The following is a 16,705-nucleotide window of genomic DNA, read 5'->3' as shown; positions in this document are numbered from 1 at the left end:
ACTTTTTAAAAATGAAAGTTGGGAATCCAGATATCCAGATATATGAATTCTTATAATGTTATAATGATATTCCATTTCTTTTTCTGTCCCCCCCCAAAAGCCCCTGAAAAAGTCCTGGTAGCATAGGGTAGAAGGTGGCTGTCACCAGGGGATTGAGTCAGGGAAGGAAACTGCAGTGAAACCTGGCAAATGGAAGTCCCATTGCAGCTGCATTATATTGTATGGTTGCTGTTTTTGTGGAGAAGCCACAAGGGATGCTGCCATTTCTTGAGTTGAACGACCCCCGTTCTCCATCAAGAAGCATTTAGCAGAGGGGCTTATGTAGACAGGGTTCTGCAGGATTACACAAGCACAGCAGGGAGAAAAATTCTATCCACTCTATGGAAAAATGCCTTCCACCCTAGAATTCACCCTAGGTGCTGGTTGCACTGATTTCCACAAATCCCCCCCTCCAGACTTGGAAGTAGGGTTGCCAGCTGTGGGTTGGGCAATTCCTGGATATTTGGGGGTGGAGTCTTGGAGAGGATGGGATTTGAAGAGAGGAGGGACCTCGTGCCACAGCGTCCACCCTCCAAAGCAGTCATTTTCTCCAGAGGGAACTGATCGTTGTCATATGAAGATCACCTATAATTCTGGGAGAACACCTGCCCTCTCCTGGAGGTTGGCAACCCTATTTTGGTTTCCCCCCCGAAATTAGTGACAGCAGTCAGTATTGGGGAGTACCACCACAAAAAACACCCAGACCCCAAAATTCAACCATTGAGGTATACTGTATCCATTGCACAGGAGTGCCTCTGCAAATCTATACCTATCAGAGAAAGACCAGGTGTGGGAATCTCCTCTGAGGCAGCTGGGGCCTGCAGGGGGTGCTGTCGCCAGCGTGGTCCCTCCCGGCCTGCTGGTGCTGCGGGGGCTGGGCCTAGGGCTGCCTCCTTACGGTGCGGAAGGGAGGAAGCCCCGATGGTTTCGCACTTCAAAGAAAAAAAGCATAAGGATACAGACTTTGTTTATTCTGTCCTTCATGTGAGCAATTTCAAGGACCCTCTTTTTGCACAAAGGGATCTCCGAAGAGAGGAAGCATGGTGGATCCATAGACTTTGTACTGTAGAGCCTAAGGGACTGAATATAAATTGTGATTTTACAGCCTTCTTGTGAGGACAATCGGAGGTTCTGGCACTTTAAAATATTCAGTGGTGGATGGTACTTAAGAATGAGCTTTATGATCGGCTGTGCTTACGCCTGAGAGCAAGCTGTCATTATGTACCTGATTTGAATGCGTTGAGAATTTTCCTGATATGTGAGTATGATGCCATTAGAAACTATGGGAGTGGGTGCAATTTTTGAATTTTGTATTCATTGTAATTTCTATGTCTTACAGCTATAACTGCTTGGAAGAAGGAGAATCCGATACGGGATGGTCAATTGCTAGCTAACCCGTTGCGGTTACAATTTGAATACTTTCAGCAGTTTATTTATTGAGTTTACTGTGATAGACCTTATTGGCTTTGTTACTCTCATATGAATTATCTGTTGCACAAGTTGGTAGTTTGTGTTTGAATATTTATTTACTTACTTTGTTGTTAAGGGTTGGGCTAAGATCACAGCCTAGATTTCTACTCTTGGGTTGCCTTCCCCCCTTTTTTCCTTGGTTTTGCGCGTTGCTACCTGATGGAGCAACATTGCAATGGGGTGGTTTGGTTTTGCCGATGGTAGGCCTGCCGGCCGAAGTCCTCTCATACCGAGGGACCCCCTTTAGGGCCACCCTGATGAGGCACATGTGTAACAACCTGGGGGTCCGCCAAATTTTTACCTTGGCCTACCACCCCCAGACAGATGGGTTGGTGGAACGGATGAACCAAACCATCAAGGAGGCCCTGCGCAAACTGGCCCGCAACTGCCCCCAACAGTGGGACCTCTATATCGACCCCCTCCTCTTTGCCCTGCGGGAGGCCACCCGGGCCTCTACGGGGTCCAGCCCGTTCGAACTGTTGTATGGGCGGCGGCCCAGAGGGCTGCTCGACCTGATAGAAGGCCAATGGGCCCCCCGAGGGGAGGAGCCCGGGCTGCCCATCAGGGACCACATCCGCTGGCTGGATGAGCGGCTGACCTGGATGCGGGGGGAGGTCGCCCGCCGGCTGCGGGTGGCTCAGGGGCAGCAGAAGGCTAACTACAACCAGGGGATTAGGGTGTGGTGGTTTAATGTGGGTGATCGGGTGCTCGTTTACCACACCGTGTTCCCCCGGGAGGGGGGATCCCTCGAGGGGGCCCCATGAAATCGTGCGAGTCATGGGGCCCCTGACCTATGTGATACAGTGCGGCCCGCAGCTCTGATCCCCAGGTGGACCCCGGCCTTACAGCCCTGCAAACGGCCCAGCTGTGGGAGGTATGGGCGCGGGTGCCCGGGGAGGTTCTCACGCCGGCCGAGGTCCACCCCGGCCAAGGTCCACCATTCCCATGACACCGGGCCAGACAGCCCGGGCCACCTGGCGCCCCATTCCTCGGAAGCAGTGGGAGGCCATCGACCGGGAAATGGACGACATGCTCTGGCTTGGGGTGATAGAACCATCCCACAGCGCCTGGCAGAGCCCCATAGTCCTGGTACCCAAACTGGACGGCTCCACCCGGTTCTGCGTGGATTACTGGGAGTTGAACAAGGTTGCGGCATTCGACTCGTACCCCATGCCCAGGGCGGACATCCTGATTGACCACCTTGGGGCGGCCCAGTGTTTATCGGCCCTTGTCCTCAGCAAAGTTTATTGGCAGATCCCCATCCGCCTGGAGAACCGGGAGAAGACAGCATTCGCCACCCCCCGCGGCCTCTTCCAGTTCCGGCAGATGCCTTTTGGGCTGCACGGGGCAGCGGCGACCTTCCAGAGGCTGGTAGACCAAGTCCTGGGACACTGCCGGGCCTTCGCCCTCCACTACATAGATGACATCATCATCTTTAGCCTGGACTGGGCCTCCCATGTACAACACGTGAAAGCCGTCCTGGAGGCCCTGAGGGCTGCCAGGCTGTGGACCAACCAAAAGAAGAGCCGCCTGGGGTTCTGGGAATTACAATACCTGGGCTTCATAGTGGGAGGAGGGTGACTATGGCCCCCGCCCAACAAGGTGGCCTCCATCACGGAGGTACCCTGGCCCCACTCCAAGAGGCAGTTGCCTGGGGTTCCTGGGCCTCCTGGGCTACTACAGCCGGTTCATTCCCCACTACGCCTCTAGGGTGGCTCCCCTTACCGACTGCTTAAGGAAAGGGGAACCCACCCAGGTACGGTAGATGGGAGGCCGCCTTCCAGGACCTCAAGGGAGCCCTGTCCATGAGTACAACACTCTGGAACCCCGATTCTAACAGGCCATTCACCCTGGCCACCAATGTGTCGGCCACCGGCCTGGGAGCCGTCCTCACCCAGGACCGAGATGGGGGAGCTGCCCCGGTGCTGTTCCTGAGCCGCAAGTTGCAACCCCCTAAGCAATGGTACACCACTGTGGAGCGCAAGGCCCTCGCCATTAAGTGGGCCATAGGAGCGCTCCAATACTACCTGACAAATAACCCCTTCACCCTGTTGACGGACCATGCTCCCCTCCAGTGGCTGCATAGGATGAAAGACCACAACCCCTGGGTCTTATGCTGGTATCTCTCACTTCTCCCCTTTAGGTTCTCTATTCAGTACAGGACTGGACCCCAACACGTGGACGCCAATTTCATGTTGCGGATCTTCGAGCAGGACCAGCCCAAAGAGAACCCAGCGCCAAGGGGGGAGGTGTGTTGTGATGTGGCTGGGCCCACCCCTCCTTACTTACCCGCAGCGGAGGAAGAGACCAGCGCAGGGCAGACCCAGGGCGCCAAGCCCCGTGACAGCCAGTCAAGGAGAGGGGCAAAAGCCCCTGCTGTGTTGCCACCGCAGACGCCCACAGCCTGCACTGGAGAGAAGGGGCGGGCACCAGCGGGAAGGGCGGAGGCGCCCTCGGATGAGGCACTTCAACCCGGCAGTGGGACGCATGGCAGGCGCAGCGGATGCTCGGCGCCACAATGCAAGCGGCACCAGTGGGCAGGGCCAGCCAGCCCCTCGCTTCGCCCAGGAGGAGGAGTGCCGGGTGGAATGGGGCGGGAGTGCGAGTCGCGCACTGCACCCAGGGGAGGAGAGAGACACCCGTCAGCAGCAGAGGCAGGGGAAGGATGAGGGGAGGAACTGGGAAGGGGGAATAAAAGGGCAGAATGTATTGTCGAAGGCTTTCTATCCCCGACAATAGCCCTGCAGAGAAGATTAGCATATCAAGTACCAATCCATATGCAAAAGAACCTCCTCAGGATACAGTGAAGCCTCCCGCCATTAGCATTCCACACCCTGGGAAACTCTTACAGGATGACTCAGCTCAACCCCACCCCTCCTGAGTAGAAACAAATGACCTACATCTTTTCCACACTGTGACACTGAGAGATCTGTGTCTTTTGGTGCTACACCTCTGAAGATGCCAGCCACAGCTGCTGGCGAAATGTCAGGAACTACAATGCCAAGACCACGGCAATATAGCCCGGAAAACCCACAACAACCAAAAGGGCAGAATGCCAAAAGCACGAGGTGGGTGCGTGCGTGCGTGCGTGCGTGGGTGGATGGAAAGGGGAGGGGAGAACCAGGATCTTTGGAAGGAAGAGGGAAAGTGCTAAGGGCGAGTTAGAGAAGGAGTGAATACGAGCCCAGGGTGATGGAAGAAGGCGAGTGAAAAGGGAAAGATAGGGAAGGAACTGATACAAGCCCAGGCGAGAGGAAGAGGGAGACTGAAAAGGGAAAGATAGGGAAGGAACTGATACAAGCCCAGGCGAGAGGAAGAGGGCGAGTGAAAAGGGAAAGATAGGGAAGGAACTGATACAAGCCCAGGGGAGAGGAAGAGGGAGACTGAAAAGGGAAAGATAGCGAAGGAACTGATACAAGCCCAGGTGAGAGGAAAAGGGCGAGTGAAAAGAGAAAGATAGCTAAGGAACTGATACAAGCCCAGGGGAGAGAACGGGGGCGAGTGACAAGGGGAGGGAAGAACGGGCTACATGGGCGGCGGGAGGTTCAGGGAGGCAGGGAGGGGCTGCGTGGCGCAGAGGGGGGGCATTGGTGGTAGACAGGTGGGTAGTGACAGAGAGAGGGAAGCGGGTGCAGCAGACCCCCCTCCTCTTTAGGGCAGCAGGGTAGGGCCGCATGGGCACAAAAGGGGGGCGCTTAACCCCTTCCGCGCCATAATGAGGCAACCTTAGGCCCAAGCCCCGCGGCACCAGCAGGCCAGGAGGGACCACGCTGGTGACAGCGCCCCCTGCAGGCCCCAGCTGCCCCAGAGGAGATTCCCACAAAGTGGTGGCCCATACGGGGATTGAGGGACACCCACTGCCAGTTACCCACCCCTGTAGGGTGGACATTGCGCTACCCGAGGCTCACCCCGGCTAAGTTGCTCCCCCCCTCAGGGGGAACCCCGAGGGAAACAGAGCGTGCAGCCATGGACCCTGCTGTCCGGCCGGCCCTGGTGGGTCAGGTCCACTATGGACCTGACCCAGTTTGGCCAGTGGCTCGCAGAGCGGCAGGAGCGCCTAATGCGGGACGTGGTTGCCCAGCAGCAAGAGGCCCAGGCCTCTATAGTCAGGGACCTCTGCCGGTCCTGGGAGGCGTCCCAGGCCGCCACAGGGTAGGCTGCACCCCAGGGCCTGCTCTCATGAGCTCCCCCTTTTTCCCTCACAAAGTTAGGGCCCGAGGAGAATGTTGAGGCCTACTTAGAGATCTTTGAGAGAACAGCCAAGCTGGCCCAGTGGCCTAGGACCCAGTGGCCCTATATTACTGGGCCCTACCTCACAGGACGGGCCCGGGCAGCACTGAGAGCCCTGCCGAAGGACCAGGCAGCCGACTACGCTACCCTGAAGGTGGCCATTTTATACCACTACGAGATTACCAAGGAGACCTTTAGGCAGCGGTTTCGCTCACGTCCTTGGAGGAAGGGGGACCGGCACCCGTTAGTGGCCGCCGAGCTGGCGGAGTTGGCCACCCGGTGGCTAAAGCCCACCGACCCCGGGGAGGTGGCTCTCATGGAGAAGGTGGTGGCAGAGGAGTTGCTCCAAATCATACCCCCGGAGGTTCGGGTGTGGGTACTCAGCGGCAAGCCCGGAGACCTCAAGGAGCTCATGCACCTCCTGGAGAATTTCCTGGCCTCCGAGGCCACTGGCTGGGTGGGGGAGGCTGGGGCCTCCAGCTCGGCGGGGCCTCGGCGCAGCCGCATACCAGAGGCCAACCACAAGGCGCAGCGCACGGGGGCTTCCCCCGTAGGGAGAAGGTCCCGCATCCCAGCCTGAGCGCGGCCCCTGGTGCCTACATTTCGCTGGGTCCCCCCCTTTCCGAGGCACCCGGGCCAGGGGACCGGGAACACGGGGGGAGGCACCGCACTCGGCCCGCCGGGGCCGGAGCGTAGCCTCGGCATGGAGAGGGCCCCCTGCTTCTCCTGCGGGCAGTTGGGGCACTTCAAAAGGGAGTGCCCGCTGATGGAGTGTGACGTGGGGTGGGAGATGGCTATGCCCGTGACGGGGGGCCGCACCCGCCCAGCCATAATGTTCATGGGGGTCAGGCTCGGGGGCCGCTACCTACACGCCCACCTGGACTATGGGAGAACTATTTCAATGGCCAGGGCCAGTCTGCTGCAAGCCAACCTTCCCGTGCAGTGCTGGACCCATGTGGCCTCCGTCTACCCCCATGCCCACAAATGGCCCGTTGTGGGCATCGAGCTGGAGTACTGAGGGACCTGGCACCTCCTGGAGGTGGCCGGGTACCCAACCTGCCCTACCCCGTGCTGCTGGGTCGAGATGCCCCGGAGTTCTCCAAGTTGATGAGAGAGGTGCTGGACCGAAACATCACCTGTTGGGGGGAAGCAGCGGAGGACATGGGAGATGAAGCTGGTCCCGCACCCCGTGGACCAGATCCTGGCCCCGGACATGTGCCCGCTGGACCTCAGGGGGACCCCGAGTTCTGGGAAGTGCAAGAAATAGACCCCTCTTTGCAAGGACTGCGAGACTCAGTGGCGGTGAGTGAGGGGCAACCCCGTGACGACCGCCGAGCCCAGCACTTGCCCCAAGTGGAGCGAAGGGGGGGTCTGGTACTGGGTTGCCTGCGCGGCACAGGGACCCAGGGAGGTGCAGCAACTCCTGGTCCCCGCACCCTTTAGGGGCCAGGTGTTTCAGGCTGCCCACGAGCATGAGTGGGCTGGCCACTTAGGGGCCCTAAAGACCATCCAGAACATTCTGGAGCCCACTGTGGCCGCCGACGCGAAAGCCCACTGCCAAACTTGCCCCAATAATGGTAGTCAAAAGGAGGGGTTTCCGAATGTGAACAGGTCTGGTGTCCCAGACGGATGCCCAGCGCTGGATCTAGGGTTGCCCGCGCCCGGGGCAACCCTAGGCTGACCTCCTCATGTGCGCGATGACGTCACTTCAGTGACATCATCACGCAGGGCGGAATGGTGGAGGTAGCGTGCAGAGCTGGGAAGTCGCCCATGCCATTCGCCTCCCTGCAGGTTAATGGCGCGGGCGGCCTCACAGCTCCCTGCGCAGCTTTTGCCTGCCCCGCAGGACAGGGAGCGGCCGGCTTGCCATGCACCCCGTGTACCCCCTACCCTGCAGGGCAGGCAAAGGGCAGCATGGATGCCCACGTCATTCGCCTGCCCCACAGGAGAGGGGGCAGCCGACCGCCCCCTGTCCTGTGGGGCAGGTGCATAGTGTGGGCGGCCTTGCTGCTCCCCACGCTGCCTTTCGCCTGTCCTGCGGAACAGGGGGTGGCTGGCTTGCCGTGCACCCCCTGTCCTGCATGGCAGGCAAAAGGCAGCGCAGCCACCCGCGCCATTCGCCTCCATGCAGGTTAATGGCGTGGGCGGCTTCACAGCTCCCCGCACAGCTTTTGCCTGTTCCGCAGGACAGGGGGTGGCCAGCTTGCTGGCAAAGGGCACCGCGGTCGCCCACATCATTCGCCTGCCCACAGGAGAGGGGGCAGCCAGCCGCCCCTGTCCTGCGGGGCAGGCGCATGGCGCCTGCGGGGCAGGTGCACAGCCTCGCTGCTCCCCACGCTGCCTTTCACCTTCCCCGCGGGACAGGGGGTGGCCGGCTTGCTGCACACCCCCTGTCCTGCAGGGCAGGCAAAAGGTAGCACAGCCACCCACACCATTCGCCTGCCCCGCAGGACAGGGGGCCCTGTCCTGCAGGGCAGGTGAATGGCGCGGGTGGCCCTGCAGCCCCCCGTGCTGCCTTTTGCCTGCCCTGCAGGACAGGGGGTGTGCGGCAAGCCGGCCGCCCCCTGTCCTGCGGGGCAGGCGAAAGGCAGCGCGGGGGGCTGCGAGGCTGCCTCTGGCAGCTGGCAGCTGCTCCTGGTGCCCCCTCCTTGGTGGCGCCGGGGGCAGACTACCTCCCCCTGCCCCCCCTCGATCTGGCCCTGCGGATGCCCCACGATTTGTCTGGTGATGGCAACAGAGAATTAATCCTATTTGAGCCAGCGAATAGTTGGGATAAACTGGGGACGAGAAATCCTCCATTAGTGTGTACTCCCAGTAGAGCTGGATGCCATCTTAGGCTGGAGCCATCTTACCAGAGCTATAAGAATGGGCTTTCCAAATCACTTGTGGATTCATTCTTCAAAGTGTTGTTTGTTTATTTATAGTCCACCTTTCTCACTGAAACGCAAGGAGGATTATACAGTGTGAGTCAATGCAATCAATATCAAAGACATTTCAATATACATGTAATGGGTATGTACATGCAATTTTGCAAAATTTAAAGAAAAAAAAATTAAAGATATAACAATGTTGAAACAGAGCATAAGCAAATTTGGCCTGCTATTTGCTGCAGAATAAACATATTAAAAATACAGCTTATAGAGGGACCTAAATGTTGGCAACTTCAAGGAAGCATTTTAAGGACTCCTGCATCATTCTAAAATGTTCATATACATCTCTCAACAGAGTGGCCAAAAGGCCAGGGAGAAAAACAAACAGCCTAACAATGGCTGTTTCCATGAAAAGATTCAGCCATCTATTAAACCTCTATTTACACATTAAACCTCTAGTAAAGGGACAGTACACTTCTCTTCTGGCCAGATGGCAAGCCTATACTTTGAATCCAATTTTTACAATGATTTCTTAGCTGTGCTTTTATTTATAGTAAAGCAAGAGAAATGAGCTATGAATTGTACTAAATCTTCTGGCTTACATTTGGTTCAATGTAATTGGCTGGATTCCTTACAGAGAAATAGATCCAGAGGAGTTAGCAGTGTTAGTGTGTAATTGCAAAATAGTAATGACTCCAGTAGCACCTTTAAGACTAACCAACTTTATTGTAGCATAAGCTTTTTAGAACCACAGCGCTCTTCATCAAATGCAACTTTATTGTAGCATAAGCTTTGGAGGACCACAGCTCTCTTCGTCAGATGCAACTGTAGCATAAACTTTCGAGAACCACAGCTCTCTTCATCAGATGCAACTGTAGCATAAGCTTTCGAGAACCACAGATGCATCTGACGAAAAGAGCTGTGGTTCTCGAAAGCTTATGCTACAATAAAGTTGGTTAGTCTTAAAGGTGCTACTGGACTCTTTTACTATTTTTCGGAGATATGAACTCCTTTCTTTGGAACTTCATCTCCAGAAAGTGTAACCCTAAACATGTTTACTCAAAACTAAAATATCACAAAGTTCAGTGGAACTTGCTACATTGTGAGTGTTTGTAGGTTTGTGGCCTTAGAATACAATCATATTCATGTTTACTTGGAAGCAATCCTCCACTAAAATAAATGGGGCTATTTAACTGCCAGGTTACAGTGCTTAAGAATGCAGCACTGGTAAATATGTATAGAATTGTTTTTACACTGAGAATTATTTCACAGCATAACCAATTATATGTGGTTGAAGGGGTGTCCACTGCAAAGGGACGTGTATGTGCTGAAGCTTTATTTCAGAGAAGTTCTCCTTTTCAATCGCAGCCCAGGTCTCTCTCATTGGCGAGCAGCCATCAAATATAAGTTTCCATGTTGGAGACCAGACTTGCTGCCAGAGGTAGGTCCAGCTTGAATGATCTGCAGCGACATGTTCCAGGAAATAAAAAGCTCCACCCTGAGGAAAGCAATGGAATGTTTGAACCAAATAATGCCAAATCCAGGATATCCAGTGCATTATATAATTGTTTGGTGTGCTTTAAAATTATGCTTATGAGGCTCTTCTGTTCCCCCAAGTTTTCTTCTTCCACAAGTACCAAAAGTTCAAGCTTGGAGAACATCTACTAACTTCTCCCATATGTCGGTTGCCTATCTCTAGTAAACATCCTCTGGACGTTGGCTGAACTCCTGGAATGTTCACAAAGTGAAGAGGTAGGACGGTTATGAAATGTGCTGGCAGTTAAGATAGTAATTGTGAGAGAAACAGTCTGCTGATCTCTGAGGGGGGGGAAATATCTTGCACAGAGCCTAGAGGCAAGAGGAATTATGCACATGAAACAGAAAGGAGAGGGGCATTAGATGCCTAGAGAAAGGTGTTGGGGCAGAAGCAGGGATTTTTTTCAGCTGGAATGCTGTGGAACAGAGTTCTGGCACCTCTTGAAAATGGACGCATGGCTGGTGGCCCCGACCCCTGGCCACCAGACAGGGAGGAGTTTAGATTGCCCTCCCCACCGCTCGGAGCGGAGGGCAATCTAAACTCCCCTCTGTCTGGAGATCAGGGGGTTGGGCCAACAGCCATGTGACCCTTTTTGCCGAGGGTGATTTAAACTTTAAAAAACTCCCCCCTTGTTCCAGATGACTCAAAGTGACATCATTGTGTGGTCCTGTGCTGGCAACCCACTGAATTCCTCCTAGAAACTTTTCCTAGAAAAAAAGCCCTGGGCAGAAGTAAGGAACAAAGGTACATATTACCAGAGGTAGCAAAAAAAAAAAAAGAAAGAAAAGAAGAGTCAGGACGTTTTTGCTGCCTTTGGTACTACAAACCTCTGCTCTTGGTTTTTCCCTTCTTCTTTTGGCAGAAGAAAGGCGTCAGGGGGGCTGCTGTGGCCAACCATGCTCCCCCATAGTGGCACACGCAGAAGACTCTTGTTAATTCGAGGAGCTAGTGCAGTCTGCCACAGTTCCTCCATCCCGTGCCCAGATGGCTCTGCAGACCAGGCCTGAACATTCTTTAGCTAGGAGAAAGGACGACTGAGGGGTGACATGATAGAGGTTTACAAGATTATGCATGGGATAGAGAAAGTAGAGAGAGAAGTATTTTTCTCTCTTTCTCACAATACAAGAACTCGTGGGCACTCATTGAAAGTACCGAGCAGTCGGGTTAGAACGGATAAAAGGAAGTACTTCTTCACCCAAAGAGTGATTAACACATGGAACTCACTGCCACAGGAGGCGGTGGCAGCTTCAAGCATAGACAGCTTCAAGAGGGGATTGGATCAACTTAGGGAGCAGAGGTCCATCAGTGGCTATTAGCCACAAGGTATAGATGGAACTCTCTGTCTAGGACAGTGATGCTCTGTGTTCTTGGTGTTTGGGGGGGGCAATCAGTGGGAGGGCTTCTAGTAGAGATGGGCATGATTCCCAAAAAATTAACAATCCGGCTGATCGTGGATCAGTGCCGGCGACGATCCCGAATTAACAATCCACACCGATCATCTCCAGTTCCCGATCCGTGGATCGTGGATCGTGGAGGCCAAAGGGGGGGCACGCTGCTATTCCCAGCTATGTGGGAAGGTGGGTGGTGGTGGTGGTGGTGTTAGAGAAACGCTCCTCTGCTGAACTGCAGGCAGCACTGCGATCAGTCAGAAGCAGGGGTCCACCCATTGTAGTCTCCAGGGGTTCATGACAGGAGTATCGGGACATAAGTATACTCTATGTCTATTCTCTGCTTTGTACATTTTTCCTTCTTAGAAATTACTGGGGGGATTTAATCAATCTGCTTCAATCAATCTGCATCAAACACTTACGTGCTTGTTGTCAGCAAATCCAAAAGAACTGTTTGCCCCTTGGCAAAACACGCCCCCCTGCCCCGCCGCCCAAACTTCCTCTGGGTCTCCACCACTCCTATACAAAAATTAATATGGAACCAAATCACATGATTTGCTCTTAGTGTGAAATTGGATAATAATTGGTTATGTCCATGTGCACCATACATCCCCACACCACATTCCATTTCTCACATTTGTATCTCACGCTTCCTCTAGAGGGACTTGGGGTAACATATACTTTTTATCACTATAACCACTATGAAGTAGATTAGGCTAAGAGAGAGTGACTGTTGCAAGGTCACACCTTCGTTCCTATAAAAAAAAAGGGCTGCTGAATTTATATCTGCTCATCAGATATCACTTGGGCCTCCATTACTGTCCTTCTCCCACCCCTTTAGCAGATCTATAAAGAGGCAGGTGTCCGGTCTGGTGTACTGGTTAGAATGTTGGACTAGGATCTGGAGAACCCAGATTCAAATTCCTACTGTGCCATGGAAGTTTGCTGGGTGACCTTGGGCCAATCACACACTTTCAGCCTAACCCTCCCCGGCAGGGTTATTATGATGATAAAATGGTGGAGAGGAAACAATGTAAGCAGCTTCGGGTCCCCACTAGGGAGCAAGGTGGGATATAATTGAAGTAAATAAATACAAATAAATTAACCACAATATAGAAACCAAATCGTGGTTTGAGCATCAAAAAATACAGGCAAATCAGGATTTACAGCTGCTGTTTTATTTTTTTCTCACCTACTCAGTATTCAGATTTCTATACTGCAGAGACTTCTGGAGGCAGATCTCCAGTGGCAACTATGGCTTGCCAGTTCAGACAATGTACCGAAATTTCGTTTACAAACTCATTTCAGTCCATGGCTTCTGATTCTGATTTACGGGCCAATCGCAAACCATGGTTTATTGATTCAAACATTGTCAGAACATGGGTAGACCATTTTAGCAGTGATTTGATATAAATTGAAGTTACGTTTTAAAAAAAAAGCTGGCAAGGCACGTCAAAATCTACACACGGCCTTTTTTGCTGCCTGACATGTCTTTCTTCAAATACTTACCGACTTGAGCACTCTGCAGACTTCTTTCAAAACACCTTCTACGTTCTTCACACTGCACAGGACCAGAGTAGAAACGACAACATCCACAGAGGCATCGGCTACCTGACTCAAGTCCTCTCCTGAGGCCACAATGAACTGGTCGAATTGGAGATGCTGATTCTGGGCCATGCTTTTAGTTAGACTCTGCCGAAAGTGGGGGTTAGGGTCTGTACAGATGACTCTGCAATTGGGCGGAAAGAACTGGAAGTTGGTGCCGGTCCCACAGCCTATCTCCAGCACGGTCAGTTTCCCTGAAGGATCTGCAAATTCCATCATGTTACGGAACAAGTCCTGTTTCTGTCTTGACGTTTTCCAATTGTAGATGACAACAAACTTCTCCATGAAAAAAGGAAAGAAAAACTTTTTGCAGAAGGGCTCCCATAGTCCCAAGTAGGATAGCACATACACCGGCAGCGCGAGCAACTGGAGGCAGAGTGTGAGAAACAAAACCATAACGTCTGCCATTCTTAATCAGACGTAGAATCAGTAGCTTTCGTTTTTGTTTCCTTGAAGTTTATGTCAAAGAATAGAAGCTGCTGAAACAATTTTGAAGTTCCTATTTCCCTCAAAAAGTTAAGTACTCACATTTGTTTTATTCGTTGCTTCCAATAAGGAGCCCAGGCAAAGTAGTAATGAAATACTACGCTCCAGTTTCACAGTGTACCTATGACTCAAATTACGTAAACTGCCTGATCCTTTGAAAACAGGCTAGGCTGTTTGCATCTGAATGGAAGAATGGTACCAAGGGAGGGAGTGTAACTCCTTCCTCTCTGCTTTCCAGCTCAGTTTGGTGTAGTGGCTAAGAGGCGGCAGGACTCTGATCTGGAGAAGTCCTCCGCTTGAAGCCAGCTGGGTGACCCTGGGTCAGTCACAGTTCTCTCAGAGATGCAGAGGAGTTAGCCGTGTTAGTCTGTGGTAGCAAAATCAAAAAGAGTCCAGTAGCACCTTTAAGACTAACCAATTTTATTGTAGCATAAGCTTTCGAGAATCAAGTTCTCTTCTCGAAAGCTTATGCTACAATAAAATTGGTTAGTCTTAAACGTGCTACTGGACTCTTTTTGAGTTCTCTCAGAGCTCTCTCAGCCCCACCCACCTCAAAGGGTGATTGCCATGTGGAAATAATAGCACACATTGTAAACTGCTCTGAGTGTGGCAGTAAATTGTCCTGAAGGGCAGCATGTTGTTGTTAAAGTGGCTCTGCTGAAACTAATATATTTTTCCACATGTACCTTCCCAAAATGAACAACAATGGGTGGTTGTATCTGAATGGGAGAAGGGTACAGTGGGAGAGGGTGCTTAACTCTTTCTCTCGGTTGTTTTACTGCTCAAAATTGCCCTACTCAAGTTGATTTTTTTCACATGTACCTTCCCTCCTCCTTACGGGACAACATCGTCTAGGTTTTCAGGTTGATGTCCCTTTGTTTTCAGCCCAGAACTTCCAGCTGGCAGGACTAAGTTACTCCTATTCTGAGGACCGTTCAGAGGTTGCTTATTTGTTTCCTGGTCCAATTGAAAGTTCTGGTGCTCACTCTTAAAGCCCTTAATGACCAGTGGCTCACGTGCCTGAAGGATTCCCTGCCTGTTCCTGTACAGCAGTTTTACTTTTCTGTCAGGGCTCCAGGTTAGGAAATTCTTGGAGAATTTGGGGTGGAGCCTGGGGAATGCAGGGGGTTTGGGGAGAGATCTCAGCTGTGTGCAATGCCATAAAATCTCCCTACCAAGGCAGCCATTTTATCCAGGCGAACTGATCTCTGTTACCAGGAGATCAGTTGTCAATCTGACTGCTCTTCAGCCACCACCTGGAGGTTAGTCACTTTATGTTCCCTGCAAGTTAGTACACTCCTTTATCTAAGGCACGTTCTGTAATGGGGGATGCCTTTTTCTGTGGCTGTCCTGTGCTTACAGAACACATGGGGTGGGGGCGGCGGCAGCGGCTTCTATCTATCCTCCTGGCTTTTTGACAAGGCTATAAAACAGAACTATTCCACAGAGCATTTGAGGTGGTCTGAGCCTGGGCATAAGGAGAATATCCTGCGAGGGAAATATTAAGATATTTTTAGATTGGTGCTTCAGGGAGCAAACCTAAGTGCAGGGCTTTTTTTCAGAGGGAACACGGGGGAACGGAGTTCCGGAACCTCTTGAAAATGGTCACATGGGTGGTGGCCCCGCCCCCTGATCTCCAGACAGAGGGGAGTTGAGATTGCCCTCTGCGCCGCTGAGCGGCACAGAGGGCCATCTCAACTCCCCTCTGTCTGGAGATCAGAGGGTGGGGCCACTGGCCATGTGACCATTTTCTCCGAGGGCAACCCACTGAGTTCCACCACCTCTTTCCCCAGAAAAAAAAGCCCTGACTAAGGGCCAAGCTACAAGTGACAAATGACACTTGAACAGCAAGTGGATTGAGTGGAGCGCAAGTGAACAGGGAGAAATACACTTGCTGTTCAAGTGTCATTTGTCACTTGTAGCTTGGCCCTTAGTGTAACCCATTTTGTATGGGTTCTATGGGGCTAATTTAGGAAGCAAACTTTCACACAAATGTAAGTTCAGAATTTTTTTTCACCAGCCCTTTTAACAATTAGAACAATACAATTATTTTTTTTTCTTTTCTTTACTCAAACTCATAAAAACTAGTTAAGGCAGCGGCAAAAAATGCTTACTACAACCTCACTCTAGCCTGGAAGATGGGTTCTTACGTTGACACGGCTGACCTGGCCGCTTGGATCCATGCTATGGTAACATCAAGGCCTGACTATTGTAATGCTCTATACATAGGTCTCCCGTCTAAGTTAACTAGGAGGCTCCAATTGGTGCAAAATGCTGCAGCTCGACTGTTATCAGGAGCAAGCAGGAGCATGAACATCACTCCCATCCTACAGTCGCTTCATTGGCTACCCATCAGCTGTCAGAACTGTGGCCAGATAATGTCCTTATTCCAGACTACCTTCTGCAATCAGACAAAAGCCCGTTGTTTTCAGAAGTTTACTGAAGAAAGAATTCATTATAGTCCACGAGCCCAGATACAATATCCAGGCTGGTACACGTGTATTGTTACGAATGACAGGCAAAGCATGAATTACAAAGTATCAGAACCCAGCAGGCCCAACCTCCCCCCATAGTTCTCAAAACAATCCCTTTGAAGCTGAGAAAGCGAAAGTTTCCCAAGGCTGGAGAAGCGATAGCCAAAACAATCCTCTTCCGTGAGATAGCTGCTGGGAACATCTTGGCACCTGGGAACAAAGCACTTAGAATACTGAAAGAATTAATATGGAGTCTCTTTGGTTACATACATACACTTCAACCCTGACATTCTGCCTCCTCTAAGATGCCCCTCCCCCAGGTTTGAGCGGATATTGAGCGTGAAATGTTCTGACAAGTCTGGGTGCATGTACATGTGAAGAGTGCACCCATTCATCAAACCCAGAGTCAAAATCCTTCCATCTGATAAGGTAAAATAACTGGTTCCGTTTAAGTTTAGAGTCCAAAATTCGCTGTACTTCGTAATGGGTTTGATCATCAATTAAGGTTGGTATGGGAGGGGCCCGAGCATGCCAGTGGTCTGCTGCTGGTGCTTTTTTCAAAAGACTGACGTGGAAGGTATCATGAACGTGGCGCAAACGCTTTGG

At 52.1% G+C, this 16,705-nt stretch overlaps 2 protein-coding genes across 3 annotated transcripts in view; both read right to left on the bottom strand.

The window, feature by feature from the left end:
• Nucleotides 1-8,634, bottom strand: part of TMPRSS12 (transmembrane serine protease 12) — a 42,226-nt gene extending 33,592 nt beyond the window's left edge. Inside the window, exon 1 of the mRNA XM_054975711.1 lies at nt 8,592-8,634. Within this exon, the coding sequence (XP_054831686.1) occupies nt 8,592-8,634 (43 nt within the window). The remainder of the gene's footprint in view (nt 1-8,591) is intronic.
• A 1,144-nt stretch (nt 8,635-9,778) lies between these two features.
• TMT1A (thiol methyltransferase 1A) lies at nt 9,779-13,911 on the bottom strand. 2 transcript variants are annotated; one of them, XM_054978739.1, is made up of 3 exons: nt 13,668-13,902; nt 13,044-13,415; nt 9,779-10,107 (listed from the first exon to the last, which is right to left on the bottom strand). In XM_054978739.1, exons 2-3 carry the CDS (start codon nt 13,356-13,358, stop codon nt 9,871-9,873), a joined length of 552 nt encoding a protein of 183 aa, XP_054834714.1. In that variant the 5' UTR covers nt 13,359-13,415; nt 13,668-13,902; the 3' UTR covers nt 9,779-9,870. The 2 variants fall into 2 exon arrangements, with proteins under 2 accessions (XP_054834714.1, XP_054834713.1); XM_054978738.1 differs by having other exon boundaries at nt 13,044-13,911.
• Between the last annotated feature and the right edge of the window lie 2,794 nt (nt 13,912-16,705).

This window comes from Eublepharis macularius, chromosome 4 (genome assembly GCF_028583425.1).
Source record: "Eublepharis macularius isolate TG4126 chromosome 4, MPM_Emac_v1.0, whole genome shotgun sequence".
Classification (NCBI taxonomy): domain Eukaryota; kingdom Metazoa; phylum Chordata; class Lepidosauria; order Squamata; family Eublepharidae; genus Eublepharis; species Eublepharis macularius.
This window is presented reverse-complemented; position numbering and strand designations above follow the sequence as displayed.

Excerpts from the sequence above, each read along its gene's own strand:
- TMT1A (XM_054978738.1), bottom strand. The coding sequence starts at position 13,547 with ATGGCAGACGTTATGGTTTTGTTTCTCACACTCTGCCTCCAGTTGCTC. Across the intron at positions 10,108-13,043 it reads TCTGCAGAGTGCTCAAGTCG|GGTGGAGCTTTTTATTTCCT; the intron begins GTAAGTATTTGA and ends TGCTTTCCTCAG.